This window comes from Lolium rigidum, chromosome 7, assembly GCF_022539505.1.
Source record: "Lolium rigidum isolate FL_2022 chromosome 7, APGP_CSIRO_Lrig_0.1, whole genome shotgun sequence".
Taxonomy (NCBI): domain Eukaryota; kingdom Viridiplantae; phylum Streptophyta; class Magnoliopsida; order Poales; family Poaceae; genus Lolium; species Lolium rigidum.
This window is the reverse complement of record NC_061514.1, coordinates 142121353-142140231: the sequence shown is the minus strand read 5'-3', so window position 1 is coordinate 142140231 and position 18879 is coordinate 142121353. Positions and strand designations below refer to the sequence as shown.

Genomic DNA, 18879 nt, shown 5'->3' with positions numbered 1-18879 from the left:
CTGGATAGTTGTGCTGGTTGTGTTTTTAGGAAAAGAACTCCAGACGACGCTGAAGAATTATTGGCTAGAATAGGCCGAAATCATGATGATTGGACTACACCTGAACCAACCCCGACACCAATATTGAAGAAGAGGGGTATGATTAAATTAAATGATGAAGATATGAGGGAAGCCAAGAAATCTCTTAAAGAGAAGGGTATTAAATCCGAAGATGTGAAGAATTTACCTCCCATAGAAGATTTATGTAAGATAACTCCCCCTTCATCCATGATTGAGGTACACTCTCTTCAACGCTTTACTAGGGAAGACATTCCGTACTCAAAACCTCGTGAACAATGCTTAGATGAGTATGATAATTATATTGTTAAGCAAAATAATTTTAATATGAGAGTAGAGAATCATTTAATGGAAAATTCTCGAGCTATTAGTGAATTGCATGGTATTGTGGAGAGAACCTCCAATGATGTTAAGATGCTTGTTAAACATTTTCATATGGTTCAAACTCAAATTGATCAACTCACTAAAGTGCAAAATGACTTGTTAAAAAATAGTTCTACGGAAAAACATGCTTATGAAGTAACAACTAGAGGCGGTGTTTCTACCCGAGATCCTCTATATCCCGAGGGGCATCCCAAAAGAGTTGAACAAGATTCTCAACGAACTGAAACTAGTGCTCCTTCTAAGAAAAAGAAGAAGAAACATAAAACTGTTGTAGAATCCTCTGAGCCTATTAATGATCCTAATAGTATTTCTATTTCTGATGCTCGAAACTGAAAGTGGTAATGAACATGATAAAGATAATGATAAGAATGATGCTTCGATAAAGAAGAAGTTGCAGATGAACCCGAAAAGCATGCTAAAAATAAAAAGTATACTAAAGAAGATTTTATTGCTAAGAAACATGGTAATGAAAGAGAACCTTGGGTTCAAAAGCAAATGCCTTTTCCTGCTAAGAAACTAAAATCAAAGGAAGAAGAACACTATAATAAATTTTGTGATTGGATGAAACCTTTGTTCCTACAAATCCCTTTGACTGATGTTATTAAATTTCCTCCTTATTCAAAGTATATGAAAGATATTGTCTCTAACAAAAGGAAAATTCCTAATGAGGAGATTTCCACTATGCTTGCTAATTACTCTTTCAATGGCAAAGTTCCAAAGAAGCTGGGCGACCCAGGTATACCGACTATTCCTTGTTCCATCAAGAATAATTATGTTAGAACTGCTCTATGTGATTTGGGAGCATGCAGGAGTTAGTGTTATGCCTTTTTCTCTTTACAAGAGACTTTATTTAGATAAGTTGATACCAACTGATATATCTTTGCAAATGGCTGATAAATCTACTACTATTCCTGTTGGCATATGTGAGGATGTTCCTGTTCAAGTTAATAATAATTGCTTAATATTAACTGATTTTGTTGTGTTGGAAATGTCTGAAGATGATAATATGTCTATTATTCTTGGGAGACCTTTTCTTAACACCGCAGGGGCTATTATTGATTGCAATAAAGGAAAAGTTATTTTCAATGTCGATGACAAGGAGCATACTGTTTATTTTCCCAAGAGGATTGATAAAGTATGTGGAGTTAATACAATTTCTAATGTGAGAACTATCAAAGTGGGAACTACTGATTTTCCTATATATGAGCCTAAACAAGGATATCAAAGTATTATGATTGGATCCATATCAATTCAATACAAGGTAACATGATTGATTTGAGGTTTAATTCTTCTTATGTCATGTAAGATTTATTTGGTAGCAAGACTTGATCAACCTTGTTAACAAGTACATTTTATATGCATAGAAGAGCTAAACAACATTTCTTTCTTCCTCCACTCGCTTTACTTGCTGTAGCACCATTTGATTTGCAAAATGCTTTAGTTGTTTAGAGGTTTGAAAATCTTTTTCTGCCCTGTAATAATAATTTTGACACCCAGAAATGTGCATTTTTCAAAGTTCTCAAAAATTTACAAAAATTATACTGTTGGTCTTATTTTTCGAAGAGCTACCTGGGAGTGCCAGGGGCTGACCAGTGGGGCACCATGGGGCTGGACCCCATGGGCCGGCGCGGCCAGCAAGGGGGGCGCGCCACCCTGTGGTGTGGGCCCCTCCTTGCCCCACTTATTCATCTCTTCCTCCCATTCTACTCTCTCTCCCGAAAAAACTCGTACTCACTTTCTCTCAATCGCGTTTCTGCTCCAGAGCTCAAGATTTCTCGATCTCTTTGCTCAGCCCAGATTTTTGTCTGAAATTTGGCACATTTGCTCTCCGGTATGTGACTCCTCCGATTATCCAAGAATTTTGTTTGGTTGAGTATATCCTGAATATTTTGCTGCTGTAGGTAACATGTTTAGTGAGCTTGCATGCTTGTTCTAAGTTGTAAAAATTAGTTTTGATGCATGTTTAGTACTCTACCAAGTTCCTATAGTAGTTTCCCTCAATTATATGTGTCCAAATCAACTTTTATAATGATTGTTGAAAAATTTCAGAAAATGGAGTGGAATAGGCACCAACTCAACCAACAAGAATTGGAGGTGCAACAGGTTATGAGAGTTCACCGCGAAGAAGGAGTATACCCTCTTACTACCCATGCGTTGATTTTATGAGGAGTGCAGGAATCCTGCGGGATGTTCAAAATCTGATTTCCAATGCAGGGTTGGAAGGTTTTGTTGTTGGTGAACCTTGCCAATATGCAAAACTAACCATGTCAGTGGTGCAGGATTTTGAATTCATTTGGTCCCAAACTAACCCCATGGTTCGATACAAAATTTATAATAAAACTCGTCAACTTGCCTTTTGATGATTTTTGTGCAGCAATTAGAGTGCCACAATGGGGATCATGCGAGAAGGTTAGGGGACTACCGCAGGAGCTCTTGAGTCTATACAAGATGATTTGTCAAGGGAGAAACTTCTCAGACGATAGTGGAAGGATTGGTCAGTCACTGAAGGTGAACTGAATGCATACATAGAAGGGGATGGCCATCATGCAGGGGACGGCGCGGAGGAGGCCGAGGAACACCTCGACTTGTCATCCGATGCAGCGATCTCTTCACGTCAACATTTTGGGAATGTGTAGCCTCCACCCTTTTCTTCTGCACAGGGACCTTATTATGACTACACCATGTACGATCCACCGGCGTGGAACCCTGACCCTCGCTGGGGTTGATCTCCACTTAGGCCAAAAGCCTAAGCTTGGGGGAGGTATACCGGCATCACTCATTCATTGCATATTATAATTGCTGGATACTTGTACATACTTGTTTAGCTTATTAAAGTGGTTTCTAATAAGAGGGAGATGATATTTGGGGAAGTGTTGTTTGAAAACAGATTCTGGACTGACACCAAAAAAATTCTCAAAAACAGCCAGAACGTTAATTTACGAAGCCAATTTTTGTGCATGTTCCCAGGTTATTATCTAACTTTCATTAGTTGAGCACTTTTCGAGCTGAGCAGCGGAAGATTTTTGTAAAAATCGATTACTGTACCGCTGTCAAGTTTGACGAATTTCTGCTGCTTTGTGTTTATGTGACTCTTTTAGTTTTCATCTTCTTGTTTTTGTTTTGTTTCTTTCCTAAAACACAAAAAGACCAAAAATATTTCTGTTGTTTCTCTTTACCATTTGTTTATTTTGGTTTATTGTTCCTATTTTGCTTTATTTGCTATCGTTGGTTTGCTATAAGAAAATCCAAAAAGATTTTGCTTTGTTTGCTTGTTTCCTTTTGTTCTTGTTTCCAATTCGAAAACGCCAAAAATATTTGTTGTTCTTCTTTGGTATTGTAAAGTTCATTATGGAGTTCAGCGGTCTTCGGTGGTTGGAGCTTGGCTTTCATTTCATATTATTCAAGCTACACAAGTGAAAGGCAATAATGACGATCTATGACAATTCGACTGTGGTGAGGGGCTGGTATGAACTCTACTTGTTTTCATTTTTGTACATATACTCATCCATGTGAGCATGTTTAGTTGGTTCATGTGAGGTATATGTCATTTAAGAAAGTCTAGTAGTTCATGATCTCTCATGTTTAGCTCCAATTTATTAATATGAGTAGCATGTCATAAATATTTGCTTGCATTAATTTATTCATAGATAGATATGACATTGTGGTATCCTCCTCTGAATAATTCACTTGAATCAACTTGGCACATGCTCACGCATGCATATGACTGAACAAAAGTCAATTAAGCCTCGATGATTTACTTTGCCTCAGAGTTCTTGTATCACTTTTATGCCTCTGTTAATTTATTTTGCCGCAAGCATGGTTATGACAGTTATTGCTCTCTTGATTGTCGCTTCCCGCCTATTGCTAGCCTTCACTTGTACTGAGCGGGAACGCTGCTCGTGCTTCCAAACCCCTGAAAACCAAGTTATTCCAGAGTGTCCACCATAAATACCTATGCATGGCATTTCAAACCATTCCAAGTAAATTCTCATGTGCTAGCTTTAAACCTTCAAAATGCTTCTCAATTTGTGTTGATGTTTTATAGCTCATGAGGAAGTATGTGGTATTTATCTTTCGACCTTGTCATTTACTCCTGACAGACTTTCACCAATGGACTAGTGGCACATCCGCTTATCCAATAATTTTGCAAAAAGAGCTGGCAACGGGGTTCCCAGCCCCAATTAATCAACTTTCATTAATAATTCTCTTCACATGTTTTGCCCTGATTTATCAGTAAGCAACTTAATTTGCAAATAGACACTCCTCCATGGTATGTGAATGTTGGAAGGCACCCGAGGATTCGGTTAGCCATGGCTTGTGTAAGCAAAGGTTGGGGGGGAGTGTCATCCATAATGAAACTAAAAAATATGTGTAAACAAAAGAGAAGAGGGATGATTCACCTTGCTGGTAGAGATAACGTCCTTCATGGGAGCCGCTCTTGAAAGTCTGGTTGACGAGGTAGTTAGAGTACCAACTATCATTCGTTGACAACAACAAACGCCTCTCAAAATAACTTTACCCCTGTTTTACAAATGAAAAGCTCTAGCACATGTTAATCCCTGCTTCCCTCTGCGAAGGGTCAATCTTTTACTTTTACATTGAGTCTCCATCCTTTCTTTGAGCACCTTCTTGAGAGCACAACTGTCATTCTTAGTATAATATGCTTGTCCCAAAATGTGATTAACTCGGTATAACTTTGATGCTTTTATCTTTGATAATCTCTACTTCCAGTCTTCCCATGAACTTCAAAGGTGCCCGAGCATTTCTGTTTTGCTGTACAAATACGGGCAAGCGAGATACCACTTTATCATATCCTTCTATGAACATTGCAATCTTGCTGATAGACATGATTCATGATGCTTATTATTAATTTGTTGGTACCTTTTCCATGATTGATATAACTATTAGATGACTTTATTTGCATGTATCTTATTATGAGTTGCTTAAGTACTTGCCCATATCATGAGAATATTTACATCATATGAACAAATGTGTTCGTGAAAGTTCTTTTATCGCACTCAGTTGTTAACTGAATTGCTTGAGGACAAGCAATAAGCTAAGCTTGGGGGAGTTGATACGTCCAAAACGTATCTACTTTCCCGAACACTTTTGCTATTGTTTTGCCTCTAATTTGTGTATTTTGGATACAACTAACACGGACTAACGCTGTTTTCAGCAGAATTGCCACCGGTGTCTCGTTTTTGTGCAGAAACTCAACTTTCAGGAAAATCCCCGGGATTAATTCCAATGGGCCTATTTTTACAGAAGAGTAACGGAGCCAAAAGACCAGAAAGAGGGGGGCCACGAGGCAGCCACCCCACCAGGCGGCGCGGCAGGCCCCTGGGCCGCGCCGGCCTGTGGTGGCGGCGCCTCGGGCAGCCCCAGGTGCCCCCCTCTGGACTACTTAACGTCTTCGACCTAAAAACGCACGGGGGTTAGACGAAATCGCCAGAAGACATCCAGAACACCGCCGCCATCGCGAAACTCCGTCTCGGGACCAGAAACTCCGTTCTGGCACTCCGCCGGAACGGGGAATTGGAGGAGATCATCGCCATCATCACCACCGACGCCTCTCCATCGACCAGCCATGTTTCCCCCATCCATGTGTGAGTAATTCCCCCGCTGTAGGCTGAAGGGGATGGTAGGGATTGGATGAGATTGGTCATGTAATAGCATAAGATTGTTAGGGCATAGTGCCTAGTGTCCGTAATTGGTACTTTTATGATATTGTTGCAACTTGTTATGCTTAATGCTTGTCACTAGGGACCGAGTGCCATGATCTCAGATCTGAACATGTTATCAATTCATGATGATATTCATTGCTTTATGATCTTACCTGCAAGTTGTATACACATATTGTTGTCCGGAACCCGAGGCCCCAAAGTGACAGAAATTGGGACAACCGAAGGGGAAGGCGGTGATATGAGGATCACATGTGTTCACGGAGTGTTAATGCTTTGCTCCGGTGCTCTATTAAAAGGAGTACCTTAATTTCCGATAGATTCCCTAGAGGCTCGGCTGCCACCGGCTGGTAGGACAAAAGATGTTGTGCAAGTTTCTCATTGCGAGCACGTACGACTAAATATGGAACACATGCCTATGGATTGTTTAGTACTTGGATACCGTTTTATTATTATCTGCAAATGCCCTACCTTGATTGTTACATGAGTTTTCTCATCTATGCAACGCACGTTCATCCATCCCTGTGCTTACAATATTTTAATCCTGTTGTTTACTATAATCACTACTGCTGTCTTTGTTACACTGCTGCTGATATTTCACTACTGCTACTGCTATAAAACTGTTACTACTGATAAACTCTTGCGAGCAAGTCTGTTTCCAGGTGCAGCTGAATTGACAACTCCGCTGTTAAGGCTTACAAATATTCTTTGGCTCCCCTTGTGTCGAATCAATAAATTGGGTTTTACTTCCCTCGAAGACTGTTGCGATCCCCTATACTTGTGGATCATCAGACGGTGGCGCCGAACGACGAGGTGATGAACGAGATGATCGACTCCGGCTCCGCGGCCGGCGCTGCGAGCCCAGGGTTATTCACGCAAGAGGAGGCGAGAGCGACGGCAGCTGTCGCGGAGCGCAACCGGTGGGTGGAGGATGTGGCCGACGGAAGCCAAGCCGTCGAAGAAGAAGAAGAAGAGGAAGAACCAACCCAAGTCGAGGTCACCGACGTCAACCCGCCGCCGAAGGGAAGGAAGAAGAGGAAGAAGGACGCGCCGCCGGCCGAACCGCGCATCAAATGGACACCGAGGGAAGAGGAGTGCCTCACCAAAGCTTGGATGACCGTGTCCATGGACGGCATAACCGGGGCGAATCAGTCCTTCGACACGTATTGGCTTCGAGTGAAGGCGGCGTTCGACGAGCGCAAGCTCGTCGATCCCTACTTCAACAAGACGATCATGAACCAGGGAGACAAGGCCATGGCCACCCATTGGGGCATCATACAGACGGCGTGCAGCAAATGGCACGGCATACAGGAGGAGCTCAAAAAGCGCCAGGCTCGTCGGATGGCCGCCCGGAACTCGGCCAGAAAAAGCTCAAAGATCTCAAAAAGATGGGCCATCCCGCCGAGAGGATGCAGGCGTCGTTCGACAAGTGCTGGGCCGACGCGAGGACGCACGCCGCCGGGAGGGACGACAAGTTCGACGGCAGGTGGAGGGAGATGCTCGCCAACCAAGGCGCCCGGATCGCCTCGTCGAAGACGACGGCCGCGGCGAAGAAGAGGAACACGGACTTGGCGTTCCCGATGGGCGGCGGCAACACGGAACTGATGGACGAGGAGACGAGGAATTGGTACGAGGGACATCGCAGCGACATCCTCCGACCCGCTCCGGCCAGTTCTTCGTCTTCTCCGGCGCCTACCTCGTCGTCCTCACCATCTACGACGTCGACTGCCGCTGCTTCAACATCGACTGCGGCCGCGGCGTTGGCCGCCGCTTCGACCACGGCGTGTGACACCGCCGTGCCAGACGGGACTGCCGACTCCCCTGTTTCAGTGTAATTTCCCTCCGATCGCCGATCTGTGACTGTGGCTGATCCTTTTGCCGATCGAATTTGTGGCGGGACGACGACTTGTTTGAATTTCGACTTTGTCCGCCAAACTCCGGGTGGACGACTGGAAATATGGTTCTCCCCACGAATTAATTTCATCCAATCCGGCGGTAGTTTCGTTCGGATTTCGGCGTGGGGAGGCCAAACGAGTGGGATGCTCTAATGCTCACGTCGTCGAACACATGGTGCGAACGAAATGCTCGTGTCTTCAGAAATGAGTACAAAATAATTGGATCAAACAATTATGAAGATCAAAACGTGATGCTCACCAGCAGTTCTTGGCTAGCCGGGGCCGTTTCAGGCTGTTGCAGGTCGTAGTAGTCGACTAGTCGTGCTGGTAATTTTTGCTGTCGTCTCAAGAGCGACGGTCTAGTTTTCCTCTCTTCAGTTTTAATCGCTCGTTGGTGTTCTCTTGAGCTGATTTCTACTCTGTCGTATATATGTGGGTTACACTGGTTGTGGTGTACTCTAGCCTTCGGGTTGTTTTCCTTTTATCTAGCCTTCGGTTTTTTTTTCCTTTTATCTGATTATTCATGTGCATTTCTCCTGCATGGTTAGAAAAAAGGATATTTATTAGGCATTCTTCCATGGTTCGGTACATAGTGCATTAGCGCAACCTCATTATCGTTTTGTCGTTGCTTGCCCAAACTCTTAAGTCTTAATTGTTCTCGGAAAACGGATGAACATACTAGTGAATATAATTGATTTTTTTGTGTGTGCGGGTAGGTGTGAACAGATGAGCGAGGATGATTATTTTTTACGGAAGGATTGAACAAGATGAGAAGTTGTAGTGCAAATTGTGGTTGGACGGTTAGGAAGACAGTAGCATTCCAAGTCCAACAGATTTTAAACCCTATGTTTGACGCTTTGGTGTCTCATAAAGACGGAGTATTCTATCGGTGGGAGGCGGCATTCCCGTCGACCTATAGTGACTTCGTCAATCTCAATATCCGTCGAATTAGTTTCTTGAACTCGGTTTTTCGGATGTGCTCATAGAGGGAGGACGTGCGTGCGTACGTTCATAGATGTGAGCGTATATGTATGTATTTCTGAACATGTGCATCTGTATTGTGTAAAAAAAAAATCTGAGGTTCCTTTTCATGAACTTGGTTCAGCATTGTTTAGGGCCTGTTTAGTACCTTCCACGAAATGCGCGGCCAAGAGCCATAAACATCAGCAACCATATTTTAGGCTTCCAACTTGTAGTCCGAAACTAGCTGGGCTAAAGCCCACTCAAGTTAGCCCACAAACATCCGATCAACTATTTCCCAAACCGAGACATATTTTTGGAAACACTAATAAGTATAACATAGATGTTCACACTCAGGCCACAACCAAACAGAAACCACATCTATTAAAAGAATATTTAAACTTACTAAGGTGTATAGGGCGTCAGACCTAGGGCATGATCTGTGCTAGGCCGGGGGATAAAACCACTCTCCTAATATAACAATCTAAGAATGTGTTAATTCTCTTGCAAAACTAGACATTGTTATTTACCAAATAAAAGTAAATGCCACTTCATATGCGTATAGGTCGCACCAATTAAAGAATATATCCTAGTTAAGGATTTTCTTTTCGTCAATGTACCCAATCTAACGATCCAATTTTCCCGGTGACAATGTTTAACTAATTGCACCCAACTGACATGGCTTACCTACTTTTTATCACATGGCCGATGGTAGGGTGTCATGTAGAAGCGTATTGGTGTTGGATGTTTCCTGGTGTGGCAAGGGGGTCCAAGGTAGGCTTGCCTGGTTAATTCGAACCGATGTGTCGAGTCGGTTGGTCCCTAGGGTGTGGCTAGATTTAGAGATGAATTGCAACAATGAGTATAAAGTATGGTGGACTGCCGGCTACGAGAGTGGAGTCAGAAGCGGCGGCTTCTATGGTTGTGGCCTTGAGGGGTGTAGACTTAAAAAAGACCAGCATGTCTCTTCAATCTTCGTCTCCTGCGGAACCATCTCTATGATGTTGCTAGAAAATATTTAAACGCGGTGGTACAATATCTGTCTTATAGACCATAAAAGAGTGGTTCTTTTGATGCATGATCGTCCTATCCGTGATGCCAGACGATATGGGGCAAAGACCTCATAGAGCGATATATCAAGTTTTATCATTTTTTGATGTGTGGATGAAAAATGGGGGTAGGAGCTCCTTTCATCGATAAAATGGTGGAGTGCTGCTCTTAAAAATGAAAGAAATGTATTTCTCTCGTACATAGAGTCACTTAGTTTCTTTGCATTTCATTCAGTTCGGCCCCCCTACAGATGAAACACAAACAGACAAATCTTTAAACACCAGATCAATAGGTAAAACATACACGGGACCGAAGAGTCGCCATCTTCCACAAAATGACCGCTTAGGAGAGGTGATCCAATCCAAAGATACACAATTTCGTCACATGCAATGTGAACTTATTCAAGCTTTGCTATATTTGTAATAGGTTATTGTAGTTTGTGTGTTATTTTAAATTAGATATAAGAAAAAGTATAGGGGTATAGGGTGAACGGTTGGGCGCCAGTCGCCCTCCATTCCCGAGCACACGCCGGCACCCCCCCTATACAGGGCAGAAAATGCCTTTGTCGGACGACGTTTTTTTGGTGGGGGGGGGGGGGGAGCAGGGTGCGAGTGTAGATGCTCTTACAAAGCTTTATGAAGCATAACAAAACACAAACACACAAATCTTAAAACACTATACCGACAGCTAAAACATGCACGGAACCTCCCATGCATTGAAAACTCGCGGGGTTCCACAAAATGACCGCTTCAACGGATAGGTGATCGAATCCAAAGATACACAATTTCCTCACATGCAATGTGAACTTATGAACTGCACCTAATTGATCGAGTACTGCGATGCTGGAAACGAGAGCCAACTGCGCGTCTACGACAAAGATCACGATCAACATACCTTTGCCTTATCCACACATATCCAAGTGGAGCGCCACCATAGGCCGCTCCTCGGGCGAAAAATCTATTTCATCCACTGCAAGTGATCCACATCAGGAACGACCCCACGGCAATCTCCCCCTCTCGTTTCCACGCCACCACGCGTCTCCATCCTACCCGTAGCGCCCACCGGGAAATAAGAGCTAGCCCGCCGCTGCTCCACAGAGAGACGTACGATCATTTGCAGACGCAGCGCAACAGCATAGCCATGGCCGCCGCCACCTCCACCGTCTCCGGCCTCGCCGGCGCCGCCCTCGCCCGCCGGCCAGCCTTCTCTACCAGTACGTGCCACTTTCTGTTACCTGTGCCTGACATTGATGTTCTTTGTGTGTTGAAAACATGAAATTAATGTTGGATCGATCTCTGTGTACATAGGCTTCACGAATGGAGGCCGGGTGTCGGCCAGGAACCCGCTGATGACGAGGAACCTGGAGAGGAACGGCAGGATCACCTGCATGACGTAAAAATCGACTCTTTTTCTGTTTCGACGCCGGCGTCTGAAATTGCTGCGTCACTGACCGATGTTCCTCTTGCGTTCATCAGGTTCCCCCGGGACTGGCTGCGGAGGGACCTGAACGTGATCGGGTTCGGGCTCATCGGGTGGCTGGCGCCGTCGAGCATCCCGCTGATCAACGGCAACAGCCTGACGGGGCTCTTCTTCTCCAGCATCGGCGAGGAGCTCGCACACTTCCCCTCGCCCCCGGCGCTGCAATCGCAGTTCTGGTCAGAATAACAGTTAACCCAGCCACCGATCAAACGTACTATAAGTATCTTACTATCTTTTGCTAACTTGGCTCGTTGCTGAATATGTACTGCAGGCTGTGGCTGGTGACGTGGCACCTGGGTCTGTTCATCGCGCTCACCTTCGGCCAGATCGGCTTCAAGGGCAGGACCGAGGACTACTTCCAGAAGTAGTGGATTATTGAACAGCTTAACTAGCTTTGGGTTCATGCATGTGCCTTTGTGCTTCCTTTGTGCGCGTGCGTGTTCAATGTAAAATCTCTCCCATGTAAGATGTGCCTTCGGTTTCGTTCTTGCCACCGTGTGGTCACCGGTAACCTCTTCCATTCTAACCACAAAACTGATGGATGTCCCGAGGAACTTAAATTCAATCGACAATAAGAAAAACTTGCCAAAACATGTATGCATGGTAGCCAATTAGCTAGAACTCTTAAACCTTTTTATTAAAAAAAATCGATCCTTCTATTGGAATCTGCTACGGCTTTGGTCCCTTTGTGCGCACGCGTGTTCAGTGTAAATTTGTCCTCCTCCCTTCGTCCATGAACAAATGTATTTCTAGGTTTTGTTAACAGTTAAGCATTTATAAATTTGACCAACTTATGCAAAATTGTTGCAATATTTATGATATGGAGCTACTATATTACGAAAATACATTCCAATATGCATGTTGTGATATTAGTTTGGTGTCATAAATACTGATACTAATTTCAAAAAGTTAGAACAAAATTTAACTTATGATAAATCTAAGATTTACACTCATTTATGGACAGAGGCAGTATGTAAGTTCATGCTTGCATATAGCGACAGTTACCGGTTACCTCTTCCATCCTAAGCACAAAACTATGGGATGTCCCGAGAAACTTAAATTCAACAAGAAAAGCTTTCCAAAACATGCATGCTATCCAATTAGCTAAACTTTTTATTAGGAAAACTCTATCTTTCCAGATGTTGTAGCTACAAGTAGTTCGTTGGCGAGCGAGACGTTGCCCTATTTTATGGGTCATGCCGAGCATCCCCGGATCCCTCGTCTTCCCATGTCTTCACATGCTGACATTTGCCTCAAAATCTCACTTTTACTTTTATATGTGTAGCAAAAAAAAACCCACATTTGATTCTATTTACAAAAAATAGTTTTTCTACAAAATAAAAGAAAACTATCATTAGGACATGGGGCTTGCCGAAGACCTCGTAGCAAAACGTTTGTGTTATCGTAGCATAGTTGCAACATTTTTCGTACCATGGGTTAAACACATAAAAAAACATTGTAGCATTTAAAAAAAAGTATGTATCAATTCCCCCATTGGTCCGCAGAGAAAAAACCCATACATGACCTTGGCCGATAGCATCATCGACCCCCTCTGGCAGCACGCCGAACACCATTGGTAGCTGCGCCGCCCACCATTGACAACAAAATTAGTCAGCACTTGCAGCATAGCTGACCTCTGGAAACAGAAGTATCACAAAAATGATGGTAGCACCCCCATCGACGGAGGCCGCTGCTCGTAGAAGCAGGGTACCGAAGCACCGAGGCCGCTGCCCTTCCTTTGTAACACCGGAGGCCGCTGCTCGTAGAAGCAGGGTACCGAAGCACCGAGGCTTGTGCGTCTATGGAACACCGTAGCACCACCATTTCCTTCGTTGTTTTCTACCCGTTGGCGCCCCAACGAGGAAACCTCCACGTGGGACCCCTCAACATGGGCACGAACGGCAACAAACTAGAGGTGCATGGGTAGCGAGATCTTCGCAGAGGCGGCACCGCAACACCAACTCCTCGACTCGTCCATGCGGTGCCGGTAGGGGCGGCGTACGAGGGGAGGGACACAGCCATGGATGGAGCTTCCGTCGGTGGTGGTAAGGCAACACGAGAGGAGAGGAGGGGAGGGACAGGAGGTGCCAGAGGAGGTCACCAGCCGCGAGGTGGTAAGGCAACACGGGAGGAGAGGAGGGGAGGGACATGAGGTGCCAGAGGAGGTCACCAGCCGTGCGAATCGGGATGAAAAAAGTTGGGGAAGAAGATAACCATTGTGCGGGTCCCACATGACACACGTCCAATCTAGAGGAGGAGAACACGAGCGACGGATGCCTCGGGTGAAAGCCATCATTTTCTTAGGGTGTTAGGGTGTGGGTAGTTCACAATCGACTAAGTTCTCGTGTTACATGGGTATCAACTTCCCAGTTGTAGCAGGTGAGGAGAGGATGGCCTGCAATTCAGTTTCCGAATAACTAAGGTGCTCCGCCGTCTCGCAGTGGCGTTAGTGGAGGGGAAAAGAGAAACCAAACCGTTAATATCAGTTGATGGTGGCATAGACCCGTAAATTGTTTCAAGTTGAGGAGCAATTTTGGATGAGGTACCGACCATCATGACCTTTCTCGATTTAATACTCCCTTTGTCCATACATTATCAAGATATATCTAAATTTAGATAAATTAATGACGTCTTTTAGGGGACAGAGGTAGTAGTAAAGATGGAGACCCACCAGCATTCTAATTTCTATCATGTTGAGGTACTATATTACACACCGGTTATGACGAGTACGTGCAGCTCCAGTAAAATACACTTATTCAGAGCAGTGAGAACAACATAATGTAACAAGGTTGTAAAGTAACACATTCACAACATAATGTAATTAGGTACGTTAAAATATTGCTTGATGAGTAGAAATGGTAATTCCCCATCCCACAGCCGCCCTTTTTTTTTAGATAAAAGGCATTACTGCCCGACTTTAAATTAATAAAGCCCTGGCGAGGTTCACAAAGTTATTACACACTGCTGCAACGTATAGCTTAGCCAAAGTACGGGAAACTACTGGGTGCTGGCTAATTGCCAGCTTTCGACGCGCCAAGCAGCAAATGAACAATTTGGCAGGCATGCCACTATCACAATCTTCTGTAGAGCCGTACGAAAGATAAATATAATGCAGGCTAAGTCAACAGAGTAAGATCAGCCCAGCTTAATCTTACATAAAAAGGTTCCTAAAATAATTGTAACTAGATGAGTCGAACCATGGACAACGATAGATAGACAATAGCATAACGACAGTAGTGATGACATTTTAGTGCCGTTTACTGGGGTTGCCTTCCACCAAGCTTAATCTTACACAAAAAGGTCCCTTAATAATTGCAACCAGATGAGTCGGAACAGTAATGATGACGTTTTACTGCTGTTTACAGGGGTTGCCTTCCACCAAACTGGCACAGAGGACTCTTAGGTTTTGTTGATTTATTGCACGATGATCTTATTGCAAAAGACCACCAAACTGGCTCGTGGTATATTTTTCACTCAGGACTGGCCGGGCATCCATGCCAAGTGTTATACTGGTAGCTTCAGGTGGTATTCGTGTTTGACATATGCCATCGCTAATCGAAATCTTTGTGGATGATTCTGTATTACAAATTTGGTGGGGGGACTTTAGGACATCCTCGGGGAGTGGCGCCAAATGAAGGATGGTACCAATATGGCTTAGGCACGGGCCACCTGTCATCCAAATTCATTTATCAATGCAAGTTAATCTTGTGTAACTAGTATATGAATTTGGACTGGGAAACAGCAAGAGTACCTGTTTTTAACTGCGGATTCATTCATTATGTTTATGGGCTGGCTCATTCCTCTGCCATTAAGAAAAGAACAACGTAAGGACAATTGATAAGTATATGCCTACACGATAAGAACCAGGGCAGTTAAAAAAAGGAACTGACATAACACATCAGGAAAAGGAAGTACATTTGTGATGGGAGATCAGTTTTACTTAGAACTTCTGCAATGATACGCCTTGGCAGATAAGGTGTTTTCCTAGTTCCATCATAGAAGTTCATGCCAGCATAACTTCCATCAATAAAATTAACAAGTGGACCACCAATCCCAGCCTAGTACAAAGAATAAGATGGAGATATAATGTTGTAGATAGATACGACAACTTAGTAAATGTGTTGATAGATTATAGATAGTCACTGATTTTGACCAGCATACCTTCTTGATTTTACAAGTAGACAGCTTAAGGTCTTTACAGTCAAGCATTTAGGTTTGTCATAAGGCTTATCAGGCACAAAACCAATTGTCCCCATTAATACTCCATCCTCAACCTCGCGCCCTATAGCTACTACCTTTTTACGTCCCTTTTCTCCATGGAAAATATTCTCCGGATGAATACATCGTAGACGTGGCTGAACACTGATTACAGCAATGTTATAATCTGAATGATACAGTTCCAATGTCCCGGTAGCATGCTGATTTGGTGGGAGAAACACATCAATCTGCAACAATAAAGTAAGCTTAATTAACCAACATCTAACTTAGGGCAAGAAAAATAATTACGAGAAGCAACCTTAAATTTCTCATTGATCTTGCTTTCATTATCTGAACTTCTAATCAAACTGGCCGAGGTCAGAATAACGGGTGTGCCTTTCTTATGCCACTTTATAAGGTAGCCAGTGCATGCGAAAGATCTCTTGTCTCCTACATATCACAACTTTGGCCATTATTATGTGGAAACAAGGTACATGAAAAATAAACTGTGTAAACTGTAAAATTACCATCGTATGAAGTAAGCAAAACAACCCGCCCGCATAATTTTGTCACTACTTCTGTCCGAAGTTTAGAAAAGACCAGCTCCTCAGTACCACGAAACCAGAGATTGTAATCTAAGCCCTTGTAACCATATGAATCACCAAAATCATCTTCAAATTTATCACACAATTGCCCACCTACTGCTTGAACAAGTACAGAAGTAGTGTCACAGAGGTAGCTAGAAAAGGCTACCGAAGGCAGAAGTATGGCACTATAGAAAGCAATGACTTACACTCAAGCGCAAATGGTGGAGGCTTAGGATATCCCATGGATGTTAGATGCTTGACTGTACTCCAATATCCTGATCCAATTAAAGCGGACAGTATTAGTACTCAGATGATGTGTATAATTAAATCCACATGACATTCTGCAAATAATGATCAATAGGTAACATCAATGTAGAATCACACCTGATGGGACTATGCTACATAAATCTTCAGGCAAGGCATATTCACGGTAGTTGGTACTGTTCGGGCTGCAATAAAATAATGTCACGTAGTCATGATAAGTAAATACAGGGAAGTACTAGCTCAACAACGCAACTAAAAAACACATGAGCCAAATAAAGGAATATCTACTATCTTCAACACTGAAGCAGAAGCTCTAAATTAGCAACATGAGATGTGGTACTAATGCAAGTACAGCTAGAGGTAGAAAGAACCAAATAGTTATTAATGCACAGATTACTGTGTGAGAACTCCTAAGACGCTAATGCGTGTATCAAAAAAATGACTCGCTTTACAATATATATAGATACGTAAACTGGGTAAAAGATACACTCCCTCTGTCCCTTAAAATATAAGATGTTATTACATCAAATACATGAGTATATTAGATGTAATAACATCTTATATTATGGGATAAAGGGAGTAGCTAATAAATACTAGAAGCATAGGAGACATACAAGTACTTCTCAAAATACCGCAAGCGCTCCTGAAGCAACTTCAATGGTAGGATTGAGGTCCTATTTCTTTTGGTATCATCAGAATCAGTTATCAACCCCAGAATGAATTTTCCATACCCCCACATAGTCATAAGTGGACCTCCAAGTCCAGCCTAGGACCAAAATAAAGAGGTAAGGATTATTGTGAAGGGAAAAACGATCCCAACAAAGAGTATCAGTGCGGAAAGTTCAATAGACACAAGTAAAGCGGCAGGGATTACAAGACAAATTATGTTTATTCATTTTTCATCATGCCAAAATGAAGGAAATAATACAGCAGCGCACCTCTGTGATAGCACAAGTACTGTACATCAGAGCATGTTCAGGAAGATTTGGAGTCCGGTCATAAATCAGCTTCCCGGTAGCGGACATCAAAGTGCCCGAGCTGAAGGCACGCCCAAGAGCTCTTACTTTATCAATACCAGCAGGTTGTATATCAGAAGGGATATCATGTACAGCATATGGATTTGAGTAGTAGAAGCACATGACAAGAGCAATATCTTTATCATATAGTCCCAGTGACCCGACTATTTTGATATTTCTTTCGCGAGGAAAGAGCACTTGAATCTATAGTGAAAAGAGTGGTAGTACATCAGCACATGGAATGAGCACAATCACCTTGAAAAAACAAAGCAAATAGAACACAATGATTAGCAGCACCAACCCTCAATCTATCATCTCTGTTTCTTATTTTATTAAATTCTGTAACCAAACGTTTTGAAGTCACAATTATTGTTACTTCACGCCTCGTCATTGCCATACACTTCACAGCTAGTCCCGAGCATGCAAATAAAATCTGTTCTTCTGCACAAGATAGTCATTCAGATCACGAACTAGTGGTTATTAGATACAAATTAGAAAGTTCACAAACGCAAAGAAGCATAATTACCATCGACTAAAGCAAGCGAGACAATATTGGAAGCCAACGAAATATCAGAATTCATAATATCACCACCAAATGGCTTCTCCACAAAACTCCGGTCCAAATCAACTGGATCAGGATGTCCATATTTCTCACAAAAATCTTGTGTCCGCTTCATCCACAACCGGTTGACTAAATAAAGAACATGGTACGTAAACCACGACTGTGAGTTCTCTATAATATAGGAATATATGCAAGAGAAGAACCAGCAAACATGAGATAATTGACTCACGTTCCACCATTTGATTTATATGGAGTGTTCCGGGAGAACTATCTCCTGAAACCTGTTTTTCTTTTGCCAGTTTCCCTCTGTGTCTGGCTCTTTTGTCCCTTGCCTTTGCCTGCATCTTGACAGTCAGTCTCTTCTTTTCATCTATGGCTCTTTGGTCCCTCTTCTCCTCACGCTTCTTTGCAGTCCTGAAGCAAAATAATAATAAGGGGCAGAAATGCTTCACAGAAGACACAGAGTGAAACTCAAATTTAGGCCCCATGCATAGTAAAAAAATTAAAGGATTTTTTTATCATGTCGGTAATATAACCGATTTTCCTTGTAAGAACTACAACTTGTTACCCCGTCTGTTCTGAGTTGTAATCACAAAAGAGAATGGAGGGAGCACTAATCTATACTTTTTTGCTGAAATGCCCCATCCTTATAACTTTCCTTGATTTAAGAACTTTGCATATGTTCATCTGCGATGTTCTCCAAAATATATTTTGCTAGACTATTGTAGTTGTGTTTCTTGTGAAAGC

The 18879-nt window shown here is 43.0% G+C and overlaps 2 protein-coding genes across 2 annotated transcripts; one reads left to right on the top strand and one right to left on the bottom strand.

Moving 5' to 3' along the window:
* The first annotated feature begins 11112 nt into the window (after window positions 1-11112).
* Window positions 11113-11994, top strand: LOC124670052 (photosystem I subunit O). The gene is made up of 4 exons (XM_047206568.1): window positions 11113-11240; window positions 11335-11419; window positions 11503-11682; window positions 11778-11994. The coding sequence occupies exons 1-4, from the start codon at window positions 11168-11170 to the stop codon at window positions 11872-11874; spliced, it is 435 nt and encodes a 144-aa protein (XP_047062524.1). The 5' UTR covers window positions 11113-11167; the 3' UTR covers window positions 11875-11994.
* Window positions 11995-14733: 2739 nt separating this feature from the next.
* On the bottom strand, window positions 14734-16390 carry LOC124679147. Its single transcript, XM_047214958.1, has 6 exons — window positions 16231-16390; window positions 16023-16153; window positions 15668-15951; window positions 15422-15564; window positions 15258-15308; window positions 14734-15175 (listed from the first exon to the last, which is right to left on the bottom strand). Exons 3-6 carry the CDS (start codon window positions 15713-15715, stop codon window positions 15088-15090), a joined length of 330 nt encoding a protein of 109 aa, XP_047070914.1. The 5' UTR covers window positions 15716-15951; window positions 16023-16153; window positions 16231-16390; the 3' UTR covers window positions 14734-15087.
* Between the last annotated feature and the right edge of the window lie 2489 nt (window positions 16391-18879).

Bases quoted from the DNA above. Each gene is read 5' to 3' on its own strand.
- LOC124670052 (XM_047206568.1), top strand. From the start codon at position 11,168: ATGGCCGCCGCCACCTCCACCGTCTCCGGCCTCGCCGGCGCCGCCCTC. The intron at 11,420-11,502 runs GTAAAAATCGAC...TGCGTTCATCAG, and splicing joins GGCAGGATCACCTGCATGAC to GTTCCCCCGGGACTGGCTGC. The intron at 11,683-11,777 runs GTCAGAATAACA...TATGTACTGCAG, and splicing joins GCGCTGCAATCGCAGTTCTG to GCTGTGGCTGGTGACGTGGC.
- LOC124679147 (XM_047214958.1), bottom strand. From the start codon at position 15,715: ATGCTTGACTGTAAAGACCTTAAGCTGTCTACTTGTAAAATCAAGAAG. The intron at 15,565-15,667 runs GTATGCTGGTCA...TCTTTGTACTAG, and splicing joins CTACTTGTAAAATCAAGAAG to GCTGGGATTGGTGGTCCACT. The intron at 15,176-15,257 runs GTACTCTTGCTG...TTTGGATGACAG, and splicing joins GAATCCGCAGTTAAAAACAG to GTGGCCCGTGCCTAAGCCAT.